The sequence below is a fragment of the Megalobrama amblycephala genome, linkage group LG17, assembly GCF_018812025.1.
Source record: "Megalobrama amblycephala isolate DHTTF-2021 linkage group LG17, ASM1881202v1, whole genome shotgun sequence".
NCBI lineage: Eukaryota > Metazoa > Chordata > Actinopteri > Cypriniformes > Xenocyprididae > Megalobrama > Megalobrama amblycephala.
In genome coordinates, this window is record NC_063060.1 from 27,506,266 (window position 1) to 27,519,711 (window position 13,446).

The window sequence follows — 13,446 nt, forward strand, 5'->3', positions numbered from 1 at the left end:
TCCCGCCCTCCCACCATTTCCCTTTGCTATCCCCCGTTCTTCCAGCTATCCCGCTGTGTCTCTCTCACTTCTCTCTTTCTCTCTTTCCATCTCTGTCTGGTCTCTCTGCTGTCTCCCTTGCCTGTGTCCCCACCTGGCTCCAGAGTCCATGATCCTGCTGGGTTCTATAGAGCGCTCCCAGCTGCAGTCACTGCTCTCGCAGCAGCTCGGCCGAGCTCGCAGGCTGGACTACTTGAGAGAACGTGCTCAGGACAATGGCACCCATGTGCCCACCTTCCCCCAAGACTCTCCCTCCAAGACTGGCCGTGGTGTACGTTTCCTGGTATGAACCTCAGAGAGAAAATGCTAGTGTTAATTACAGGTATCTGAAGCAGCAACTGACATTTAGATGGCATTTTTTCCCCTGTAGATTTTTACATGATCATATTAGAGATGCATCAGACATGAAAAACAACACCAGGTTATAGGATGACTTCAAACAAAAATTAAAAATGTTATTATTTACTAAGCCCGAATGCTATTTTTCTGTGCAGCTTAAATCTCATTGATTTGCAATAATTTTCAGATTGCACCAGGTTTGAAGTTATTTATGTCAAAAACACATTCAGGGTGCACCAATATTAACATTATGGCCACTAATGATAAGCTGATAATTATTTTAAATTCGCCATGAAGTCACCATCACTTGTTCACACATGCACTATTTTTACAAGGTTGAATGGCGCATAGTCCACTATATAGGGTATAGAGAATGACAGTGTCAATATGCTTTCGATTGAGGCAAATAAAGTCTGTTTTCTCGGTAGTGTCACGCGAACTGCTGCGAGTTGGTGCAGGCCACAAAACATCATTTGAATTATGCACAGAATTCTGTATTTTAAAGCGATTGGAGGAAATTAGGAGGAGAAATGGTTAGAGATTAGAAAGAAAATTAGGCTTTACCAAGTTCAAAGGCTCTGGCCGAGCCGTGATATAAATGAAATGCTACTGGCTATTTAAAAAAGGGGAGGAGCTGTTCGATATGTCCTGCCCTTTCTTTCTGTTTTAATTGAAATTACGTCAACACATTAAAAAATGCTGCACGTTCCAAGGCACTTCAGTGGGCCTTTAATATGATGGTAACCAGTAAATTCTAATTAAGATCTGTGCTATTTATTTGTATATATCTATACTACATTAATCTAAATAAATAAGTAAAACAGTAAAATTAATTTCACTTGATTATAAAATTAAAATGTATAATTTTAGTGAAATTAAGCATTATAAAATAGTTTGAAAAATTCATGATTATTTTGAGATTTGCTAAAGATTGCATTTAACAGTGTAATTAAATTAGTGTTTTTTTTTTTGTTTTTTTTTAAAGATTAATTTTAAGTGAGCGTTAGATTTCGGCAAAGGTGATTTAAATTTTAAAATAAGGGAAATGAGCATCACAATTAAAAATACAATTTCAACCAATGTTAATAAATAAACAATCTAACGGATTGATCCTGCACTTCTGAAATCCATTGGTTCCCACATGGTAAGTGAATGCTGTTCTTGAGCATGTGGGATGAGGAATGAGATTTGCGGAGAATGAGATTATCTACATTCAATCTGTTTAGTATGGCTTCAGAAGACTCAAAATACAATACATGAGTCTCATGGTCTCTATTAATGGTTCTTTTATATTGTGTTTTTAGTGTTTAGTGGTCACTATGAGCTGTGGTGGTCACTGTAAAGATTTCTCCTTTCATGTATAAGTGAAAACAGCATATAGGCTTGGAACAACACAGGGAACATAATAAATCATTTTCAAATTCTGTGTGAAGTATTTCTTTAATTATGTTCAGTGTTAGTCTGACATTGTTTTTGGAGTCTGTGTATTTCTCAAGAAGAACAAAGAATTGTCAGATCACGTCAGTTTTTTTTTTTTTATGTTTTCTGTTTCATTCCAAAGAATTCTTTCCCTACAGGCTGTCATCTCTGAGCTCAGTAATGCATCTGGGAGTACATGAAGTGTGTTTTAGTAATCAACCTTACTGATAAATCTATCTAATAGACTGTTTTTTCCAGATCTCCACTGAAGAGTCCTCCTACAGCCCCACGCTGACTAACTCCCAGATCCCCCTCAAGTCTGCTCTGAAGACGGTGTCTGCAATCAGCAACACAGAGTCACTGAACAGTGTGTATATAACACTTACTCACACATTTCAACTCCTACTCATGTATGTCGTGTTGCGAACTGTCTGCGACCCCCCTGGTACGCACCCATCTTGTGCTAATCTAATCACTCTTCTTCTGCAGGCTCTCCAAATCTCTCCTCTGGGGAACCTGTGAAGGAGCAAGTAGAGGTACGATGGCTCTCTAGGGATCATGGGTGCAACGCAGCACTCATGTAGCTGTAGATTTTACAGGTGCCCAGAGGCTGAATATGGGATGAGAGACACAAGAGAAACCATCTGCCAAACCAGCCCCACAGTTAGCCTAAACGTCTGGTTTGACGTAGTTTTTTTTAATGTTTCAATGCTTGTCTTAGGCTTTGTTCAGACAGGCAGCATTCGACTAAATTCTGTTCTGTTGAGAGAGCCTTGCGTTAGAGTTGCATTAACGCTTTATGCTCCTCCCTTTTCTATATGTTCTGTCTGGAAGAGCAAAGCTGGCCCCAAGGCTCCTAAGAGGAGCAGGAGGCCCAAGCGTGTGAAGATACCCATGGCGGTAAGAACGCTGCCGCAGGGATTCGTTCCACTCGCCCACAAACATGCATCATCGGGGGTGGCAGTGGCACAGCCAATAGGGCCTTTACATCTCAGAGGCCTTATTGGGTTCTGCCTGTGTGCTGCATTGATACTCTCGTCTCCTCCAGCTTAGTACTTCCCCTCTGGGGAACGGGGAACGAGCTGACTCACGAGATGAATCATGCCATGTTATGAAGTGTATATTTATCTCTCACGGGATAAATGCGTTTGTGTGACGCATGGTTTGGTTTTGAGGTTGTCAAGATTCAGAACGGGCTCAGAAGGCCCGTATATTCGTAAACCTATGAACGGATGTCAAGGGGTGTTGTAATTGGACCCATTTCTTTTGAACAAAGCTTCACAAAGTTGATTCAAGTCCAATTTTCAACTAGAGCCTTAAACTCTCCAATCAAATTAAGAACCTTTCGAAAAGCTATTCCCTGTCTTAGTTCTTCATTGCCTTCGTAATGGCATCCAATCTACCTCACCCTCCCCTGGGCTGCGTTTAATGTATTGCTTAAGCTTGCTAATGTTTAGTAAAGCTTGAGCCGCTTCGGTAGATTACATTAGTATGTGTAGCTTGTCTTGTCAACTGAATGAATTGCATGAACGTTTGTGAGGACAAGAACGTATGAAAGGGACATTTGTGCATTTCTGTGTCTAATTCTGAACTTGTGTTTTCAGGATACACCTGATGTAGAAGATGACATGTCAACAGCAGAGGTATAAATACTGCACTTACCCCTAATTATGTTGTAATTGTATCACGATTCTGTAGTGAATCACACATTTCATTGTAACTGAGGTGTGTTCTAGAATATACAGTGGGGTCCAACAGTCGGACTCTGGCATTCAAAATCTTATTTAAAGGAACACTCCACTTTTTTTTTTGAAAATAGGCTAATTTTCAAACTCCTCTAGAGTTAAACAGTTGAGTTTTACCGTTTTCGAATCCATTCAGCCGATCTCCGGGTCTGGCGGTACCACTTTTAGCATAGCTTAGCATAGTTCACTGAATCTGATGAGACCAATAGCATCTCACTCAAAGAGATTCAATATTGTTCCTATTTAAAACTTGACTTTTCTGTAGTTGCATCATGTATTAAGACCGACGGAAAATGAAAAGTTGTGATTTTCTAGGCCAGTATGGCTAGGAACTATACTCTCATTCTGGCGTAATAATCAAGGAACTTTGCTGCCGTACCATGGGTGCAGCAGGTGCAATGATAATACACAGCGTCTCTCACAAATGTCTCCATGGTTGCAAGCTCCCTGTGCAAGCAGGGGGTCACAGGCACTGCGTAATATCATTGCGCCTGCTGCACCCATGGTACGGCAGCAAAGTTCCTTGATTATTACGTCGGAATGAGAGTATAGTTCCTAGCCATATACCTAGAAAATTGCAACTTTTCATTTTCCGTTGGTCTTAGTACACGATGTAACTACAGAAGAGTCAAGTTTTACATAGGGAAATATTGAAACTCTTTGGTCATTTTTGAGCGAGATGCTAACGGTCTAATCAGATTCAATGAACTATGCTAAGCTATGCTAAAAGTGGTACCACCAGACCCGGAGATCGGCTGAATGGATTCGAAAATGGTAAAACTCAACTGTTTAACTCTAGGGGAGTTGGAAAATGAGCCTATTTGCAAAAAAGTGGAGTGTTCCTTTAAACTTGGAAATTGATCCTGTGAATTTTTTTTTTTTTTTTTTGCTTCTCTCTTACTCTGGCTTCTCTCTTATGGTTCCATGGTGACATGCAACAAGTAGTCAGTTGAAATGAATCTTTCAACAACAACATCAACAACATAAAACAGTCAATCAGAAAATAAATATTTAATGTTTAACATACAGTTATGTGGAACAGGATACCAGTCCAATGAGATTTCACTGTGAGCAGGGCCAAGGAAATAGACACCAAATGACTGCCAGAATGTCCTTTCGCTTATGCTAGTACATGGAATAAATATTTATTATGGCTTGTCACGTAACCATGTTGCTCCTGGTTAGGACACTGTGTAATAAAGCTAATTTTGTAGCTTCTTAAATGTAGGTTCTGTAGAGAAAAAAACATTCTGTCATTCTGTCTTTGGAACACAGGAACAGAAAAGAAGTCCTGAAGAATGTTCACACTGTTCTTTTCCATAAAATTGTAGTTTTTATGAGAAACAGACTGACATTTAAGATGTTATTCACTGAAAAGCTGACCTTGAAAATCATCCTTGAAAGCTGTGGTTACTACTCACTGTCATTGTATGAAAAATAGCATAAAAGTACATATTCTTTTGTGTTCCACTAAAGAAAGAAAGCCATTCTGGTTATGACTTTGCATTTTTTGGGTTAACTATTTCTTTAATATTTAATGGACTGCTTATGGACAGGATTATCTTATAATCATCTTATAATATAAAACCAAGGATAATTTCCCCTTTGAACTTTTGTACTTTTTTAGTTTTACCTTTTTAAGATTTTTTTTTATCTTTTTATTTTTTTTTTTTCAGATAGCAGAGTGGGAGGAGCAACAGTTGGATGAGGCTGTTAATTTCAACAACTGTAAAATAGACCCCGCCCCCTTTCAGCTGGTGGAACGGACATCTTTGCATAAGGTAAAATCTGTATCAACAAGAATAGAGAGTGGTGATGTATTTTTGTTGGCCAACCTAGAACCCTTATTCCCTCAACAAAATGCCAATAGGATTTTTCCTTTTGGATGTTGCATAATTGAAGAAAATAGGCTCTGAGATGAGCTAAAGTTTGATTCTGTTTATCATGATAATCTTGAATCATGAATTTTGTAGCCTAAATACAATAGCCAGAAGTAAAAAAGCAAAACGTAGGCTATAAATTAACTACACAATGGTTGCATAACTTCAACATCACCACCATTAAGCTTTTGACTCTTGCTGAAAACAGTTTTCCTGAAATTTTATGTTAGAAGTTTGTAAGAGCATAATTATGAATACAACAAGGCTGTAAAAATGGACTAGTGAGTAGATGAGTCCTGCTCTGAATGATGACCCAGACAACTTATGTAGTCTCATTTAGCCACTTACTTAGCCACAAATAAAAGCTTTTTTTTTTTAAATCACAAGGGAGCATTACTGGTTATAGAATAAAATGTGAAAATATCTTGAGCTTGTGTTAACCACAGACTTTGTTTCAGGCATTTAACCAAAAACACCTAAAAAAGAACTTTATAAAATTAAAATTAACACTCGCCAAGCACCAAATGCAAGTAAAAATCGGCGTTGCGAGTGAATGAAACGGTGTCAGTCATGCCTTCCTGTGCTTCAATGGACAAATTCACTCAAAATTGACAAAAAAATGCCTGTTTCAGCGAGTATCCTAGTAAACATAGACGGTTATGTCTTAAGTGAATGCAAACACAAAACACATGATCTGTGTGTGCATTCGGTCTTAAAGTGACAGCATCCTAATAATCCTGCTACTGTCTGTGTTTTTAATGTTAGCCAAACAACAAAGGACAATCTAAAATTTTGGTGTCATAACTGCCTGTTTTTGTGTCATGGCTGGTAAAAAAAAAACGTTTTTGGCTGGTAAATGTTCTTAAGTCACCAGCCATTGGCAGGAGTGGCAAAAAAATTGTTTTAGGCCCTATATATTAAATTATTTTAAAAAAAATTTTAAAAAGTAAAAAAAAATAATAATAATAATTTGCACTTTATAATTTTTTTTTTTTAGTACAATATATTCAAAATATTCTAAAGCCACACAACAGATTTTTTTATGAGGAACAGACTATAATTTAATTCATATAAGGAATATAACACACAAGTCCTATGGAAAACAAACAGGCCAAACAGTTGCCCTTTAATGAAACATGAACATCAGTCCTTTTCTCTGTCCCTTTGTGCATTACAGACACACACCATTTTCTCACTACTTGGCCTGGATCATGCCTATGTCACCAGTACCGGACGTCTAGTAGGAGTCGTCTCTTTGAAGGAGGTGTGTAATTGTAAAGCTCTTCTTTACTCCTGGAAAAAATCCTTAAATTTCAAAAATTGCTTGTGTCTGTCTGCAGCTGCGTAAGGCCATCGAGGGCTCCGTAACTGTGACCGGAGTGAAAGTCCGTCCCCCGCTGGCCAGCTTTCGCGACAGCGGCAACAGCAGCAGCGTCTCAGAGGTCACAGAGCTCCACAAGTTCTGGAGTCGTCACAAGAGCCTGTCATTGCCACGGGAACCCAACCTCCCCGACCTGGATGACCAAACGGAGCAGCCGTCCGAGGGCAGCCTGGTGAATGAGACGGAGTGCACGGAGCTGTCCAGTCAGAACAGCCCTTTACACACAGACGACCAATCGGAGCTGCCTTACGCTGATGTCACGCCCCAAGAGGAGCACATATCACAGCTCCCCTGTGACTGTATCAACCCGATGGAGGACGGCGGCTCGGAGGCAGTCAGCGAGCAGTGCCCAGCTCCGAATGAGGAAGCGGTGAACAAGGGAGGCCCCTCGCCGTCAGCCGGTCAGCTGGAATGACGGCTGCTTGCAGTCGGTAACGCACACTTCATTTACACCATAAGCGGGATTGTGAAGTCAGGTTGAGGAAAACCTGGAGGGAGTCTTTAAGCAGTGAAGCACACTTTCTGCTACTAATCAAACCAACCCCAATCGCTGGTCCTGCCTTCACACGAAACATGCCGTGTGTGTTTGTATGTGTGGGATGCATAGGTGCGTGCTGCAGTGTGAGTGCCGTGTGGCTTTGGATATGTTCAGTGATTTCAGGCGGGCTCATGAGTGATCCTCTGTTTGCATGTGTGCATTTGTCATAAATTTGTTTGATTTGTGGCTTCGTAGTACATTTGTTTGTGTGTGTGTGAGATTCATTTAAATAAGTTTACGTTCAATGATGTCACAACGTTTTTGTGTGTGCTTGCGGGTTTTCATCATCAACGTTTTTGTTTGTCGATTTGTAGCTTCACGGCGCATTTGTCTGTGTGTTTCTCCGTCTTTGCGCAAGTGACAGAGTGTGCGTAAGAAAAGCTGAGTGTGTGTGCGAGAGTGACTCAGCTGCACCTAGCCAACGCACCCATCTGGTGCCGACACTTTAAATCCAAATAAAATTGTCTCTGAGAGCCAAACTACAATTTTGCTCTAAATATAGCCCTTAATAACCCACACTGCAAGGAAACATGGAGGGACAGAGCGGGGGAAATAAAGGGAGCGGGTGGGCAAGAGAGGACACAGAAGACACAGGGAGAACAAGAACATGATGCAGAATGAGAGAAAAACAGAAAGGACACAGAAAATAGAGTCATGGGAAGGCAGGAGAACGAATGGGAGAGTGGGGTAAACTCTGTCGCTTTTTACTTAGGCGATCAACTAGGCAAGAAGAAACAAGTAATCAGGCAAATGAATATGCAGAATATGTAGGGGCACAGAAATATGACTTCTCAAAAAAAAATGGTGTAGTGACACAACTTACCCCACATTAGGGGTAAGATGTGTCATGATAAGGGGTAAGGTGAACCATTGGGGAACGTTTGAACTATTTCTGGAAAAATGTGAACATTTAATGAATATAATCTCATTTAAAGTTTTATTTTGCTGCACAAGATTTACATTTTCATAAATAACTAGAAAAATGTTGTGAATTTGCAGTTGGATGCAAAGCTTATCTTCACTATTAGCCACTGGCACCTTTACACACTTTACCCTAAAGCTAAAATGTAGGGGGAAACAAAATATTCATAGCTAATTTTTTTTTTTTTTTATAATTCATACCATGTTTTATACACTGGCAATTCACCAAAATGTGTGATTATATATAGTACTGTGCAACAGTCTTAGGCCACCACCAGCTTTGTTTTAATGACCATCCATATTTATTTTTTGGTCTTTATTATGACATAAACAGAAAACACAGGAAATATGTACACAAAAAAAAAAAAAAAAAAAAAAAAAAAATCAGTATTCAGTGTGACCTCCTGGACTTCTTCCATTTTCTCAAAGGAAAAATCTGAGAAACTTCTCATCATATTTTGAAAGGTTTCTTGGCCTTCCAGTCCTTTTCCATTCCATTTAAGTTCAAGAGAGCCAGTTTCCTGGTATTGCTCAAGTGTAAGGAGAGGCTTACTAAATACTTGCCATTTAGCCTATAGAAGTCGTTTTTTCTGTTTTTAAAGGGTTAGTTCTCCCAAAAGTGAAAATTCTGTCATTAATTACTCACCCTCATGTTGGCGCACATTCTCGTCGCTTCATAACATTAAGGTTGAACCACTGTAGTCACATGAACTGTTTTAAATAAGTCTGTAGTAGCTTTCTGGGCATCTGAATGTGTTATCTTGCTGGCAATGGAGGCCTCACTGAGCCATCGGATTTATCAAAAATATCTTAATTTGTGTTCTGAAAATGAACAAAGGTCTTATGGGTGTGGAACGACATGACTGTGAGTAATTAATGACGGAATTTCCATTTTTGGGTGAACGAACCCTTTAATAATGCATACAAATTTCCTGTATTTTATGGTTATATTCTAATAAAGAGACTGAGAAGTAATTATATATGATCATTATACCAGGCCTAAGACTTTTGCACAGTACTGTATTTTTGATTTAACATTTACCTGCCATGTATAAAATGCTATTGTGCTTTGAACCATTTCAAAATATATGGTCATGTGATGAATAATGTTCACAGTTAATGCTAGATTATGGGGGGCGGCACATCTTACCCCACTCTCCCATACAAAACCAACTGCAATTAACAGTCTCACAGTGGAGTTTCCAACCAGGGTAGTTTTGAAGCACATTGTAATTATCATCCAAACAAAACACAGCAATACACAAGCATCTCACATACTGACAGCATCAGAAAAATCTCCTTTAACGACGCATCGTTGAGTACAAGGTTTGGATAGTGCTGCCTGTAATTACGAGTAATGATATACCACGATATGTAGGCACGTTAAGCATGCACAAATCTGTATCGGGACCAGTGTGCAGCTTAGCTGCCTGGCCATTTAAAATGTATTAAAGCATCTTCCCTAGAAACTCAAAATACCCAGAGAGACTCCGAGTGGAGAAACGGAGCCTCTTAAATTCTTAATTATATGCATGCACCCCGATGCAATCATTTGCATGCTCGCACACTCGCATAAACAATACACGTCGTATTGCTTTTTTCTAGCCAGCTTAAATACAGCCATTTAAAAAGCCTGTTTTATGTATTACTTCATCAGATTTACTTACATGGCCTTCTGCTTTTTCAAAACCAGAGCTCTATATTTTTTGCACGTGCTCACAAGGTGTACATGTCACAGACTACAACGCCAGTGTAGATTGACTGATAAAGTTTTCAACTGTGTTAGAACTGCAAGAACCAGCCTTTGTATAAATACCATTGCAGGGAGTTTGTAGTCACTGTGCAGATCTCATCCAGTAATGTTCAAATTTGAATCATCAAAGTATTAAAATGTAATTCGTTACAATGATGGATATTCTGTGTACCTGCAATCGTGTCATATCTGAATTGTTTTACATATATGTGAAGCTTTCAACATTTGATTTTGAGCTGTCGACTGTGCAATATTAGAATTAATGCTTGCCGAATAGGGTTATTTTACTGAACACTGGCTGTTTCTACAGTGCGTATTATTTTGAAACTGTTTGCAATAATGCACATCATGAATAAGACATGTACTGAAACAAACTTTTAATGCCTTTAAATTTCGCTTTCACAACCTGCAAAGTGTTTACTGGACCTCAGCGTGGAGTTTTCACTAGTTTCAGCCTGAGAATGATGTTTTAATGTTCTGTTTGCATCAAAACTGTCTGAACGACGCTATGCAGTATGGTCAAGAACAGCACAACTACCCCAGACACAGCCTAAGCAGAGCTAAACGGAGAACGAGTTGTTTTTTCTTTTTCTTGTGCACTGCAGAAATGCGAGGCTACGGGTTTGATTTAAACGGATCAAGGCAAGTGGACCAAAATCATAACCATGACACTGACTTCCTGACACAGCCTTTTCTCATTCTCTCAGAAACGCCTGCTACGGGTTCTGTGAGCCACAAGAGCAGAATGTTTCATCGCCATTTATCCGGCTGCACTAATCAGCTGTTTTATTAACGTTTGTTATAAAACCGAATCCTGGTGTGGAACAGGAATATCTTAAGCTACTAATGATCTTTAGATATGTTGTGTCACGTTTTGTCTCTGTTAGCCGCTTGTGCAGTTTAAGTCAAGCCCACGATGTGTAAAGTGTCTGCTAATATGCCGCACATTCAGTGTAGAGTTAAGCAATAAGTCTGCTCCCATATACGTAAATGGTTTTTTATAAATCATTTGCTTGTACAGAATACAGGGTAAAGCGGTATGTATATGAACTCTATTCACATACCCTGTACATATAGAGATAAGCATACTGAATCAGCTGTTACCATTATTTTTCAGAAAACATGAAATTGTTTTGTACATCAGTAAATATTAAATTTCAACTTTAAAGCTTTGTTTTATGCAGCTCATTTGTGTGGGAAATACTGTGTTGTAAAGTTGGAATACGCTGGAATTTTTTCTTGTTTTGGGTAAAATATTGAAACACCCAAAGCAAAATTAGGTATGAGAATGAATTATTTTGAATGATTTTTCTAAACGGCATATATGTCTTAATATGTCGTTTTTGCTGCTTTTTTTTTTTTTTTTTTTTTTTTTTTTTGATAGGGATATTTTTTTTACTAGAAATCAAGACAAAAATTCTCAATTTTTAAGGTTTGCAGCAGACAAAACCACTGCAATATGTAATGATTCGGCAGTGAAACGTATGAATATACACATAACTTTAATGCAATCATAATTCTCACATTTGACCTCAGACATTTTCTGTACAAACAATAAAAAAAAAACTTTTTGCAGGGATTCACACATTCACATCAATGAACATCATGACATTACCGGTCCATATTGGGGATAAAGATGACAAAAAATGGTTGGTTATGAATTTACACTGCCTTTTCCCATGCTTCTGCAATGAATGAATGCAGTTTGGAAAGGCAACGTATTCTTTCTGTCTACTGTTTTACTGTAGCTGCATGTCAAGGTTAAACTAGTATTTTCAAAAAAACCTGTTCATTTAGCAGCCAATCACAAATCAAACATCTAATGAATCAATCTAATGCAGATAGGGAGGAAAAATATGGCAGAAAGGAAAGTAAGAAACATGATTGATAGAGTATTCTCACTCAGTTTGGTATGGAAGCCCATTTCTACCACATAAGAGAAAAAAATGATTACTTTGGCAAATCAGTTGTGACAAAAAAAAAAAAAATGAAATTATGAGATACTAAGGCAATATTATGAGATCAAAATTATGAGAATAAGTGACAATGGACAATTCAAATTGTTAAAAAAATTGATAGTTATAATTGACTTTTTATCTCATAATTAGGATATTTTTCATAATTTTGATTTTTCGTCTCATAAATGATGTCATGATTCCAATAATGTATCAATTTCACCTTAGTATGTCAATTTTTATGTCATAATTGACCTTTTATCATAATTTTTAATAATATAATAATTTTTTATCATAGTTTTGTCTCAAATTATTTTTTTATTGTCATAAATATAAATTTTTTATTGAGTAATTTAGACATCAATTTTAACTTGGTATGTCATAATTTCAAATTCATCTCATTTGACGTCATAATTATTACGGAGCCCCGGACATGACATACAGGAAAAAATAGACTAAATCGTGCACACAATTTAAATATTTCTTGCATATCATGTGCGGGGCTCCGTATAATTGACATTATCTCATAAGTATGACTTAAAGGTGCTAAAGAGGATGTTTTGTTTTATACATTTTTGCAATATTACTTGAAACTGTCTTTACTAACTGATAAAAGACTATTTATTAGGTGCACTGAAAGGAATAATATTAATATACATCATCTGTGCACGAGGTAGGGCCTTAAAAACATCAGCCAATCGTTTACGCGATCATCGCGTAAACGATTGGCCCTCTGGCTTGTCAATCACTGCCATGACGTTCCTTGTGAGAGACGAGCGCGGCTGCGCGCTCCAGTAACTTTCCACACTCCACAGGCGCCGCATGCAATGTTTTTGTCAGGAGACAGGAATAACAACTGCAGATTATGAGTTACCTGCGGTGAGTCCGACATAATGAATCCACTAACACGACACAGCGAATGCCGGTGGTAAACACTCGTGTTCCAGTACTCGTGCATGAGTTTTGGGAGGCGTTCCCTTGAAATGAGCTGTGAAGGAGGGGGGTTGTTCTTACGCATGGGCTCATTTCAAAAACTCACTAACAGTCTTTGGTTTCTCAGTCGACGAAAAGATCCTCTTTAGCACCTTTAAGATGTCAATTTCGACATGTGATGACTTTTTATTTCAACTTCATTTTATCATTTCATAAATGACTTGTCAGAATTATGACATATCTTACATTTTAATTTAAATCATAAATATGACTTAGCCTGTCATAATTTCATAATTTTAACTTCTAATGTCATGATTTACTAAAGCAAGTTTTTTTGTGTGTGTGTGGCAGAAATGGCCTTCCATAGTTTGGTAATATACATCACACAGTGATCATAATAAACAGGCACATTCTATTCATAGTTACAACGCAGAAACCTTCCTGCACCTCAACCCTTCTGGAGCAATAAGCCGAGACACACGAGCACTTGCAGCGTGACATCTAAACCCAAACAAAATAAAGAAGTGGGCTTTGTCTGTCCCT

The 13,446-nt window shown here is 38.3% G+C and overlaps 1 protein-coding gene across 5 annotated transcripts in view; it reads left to right on the plus strand.

Moving 5' to 3' along the window:
* Positions 1–8,967, plus strand: part of clcn2a (chloride channel, voltage-sensitive 2a) — a 61,109-nt gene extending 52,142 nt beyond the window's left edge. For 4 of the 5 annotated variants that reach the window (XM_048163685.1, XM_048163681.1, XM_048163682.1 and 1 more), the window contains 8 exons: positions 144–322; positions 2,056–2,164; positions 2,287–2,333; positions 2,632–2,697; positions 3,402–3,440; positions 5,219–5,323; positions 6,600–6,686; positions 6,763–8,967. In XM_048163685.1, the coding sequence (XP_048019642.1) occupies positions 144–322; positions 2,056–2,164; positions 2,287–2,333; positions 2,632–2,697; positions 3,402–3,440; positions 5,219–5,323; positions 6,600–6,686; positions 6,763–7,218 (1,088 nt within the window). In that variant the 3' untranslated portion in view covers positions 7,219–8,967. The remainder of the gene's footprint in view (positions 1–143; positions 323–2,055; positions 2,165–2,286; positions 2,334–2,631; positions 2,698–3,401; positions 3,441–5,218; positions 5,324–6,599; positions 6,687–6,762) is intronic. The other variant, XM_048163684.1, reaches the window with a different exon arrangement.
* Positions 8,968–13,446: the final 4,479 nt, after the last annotated feature.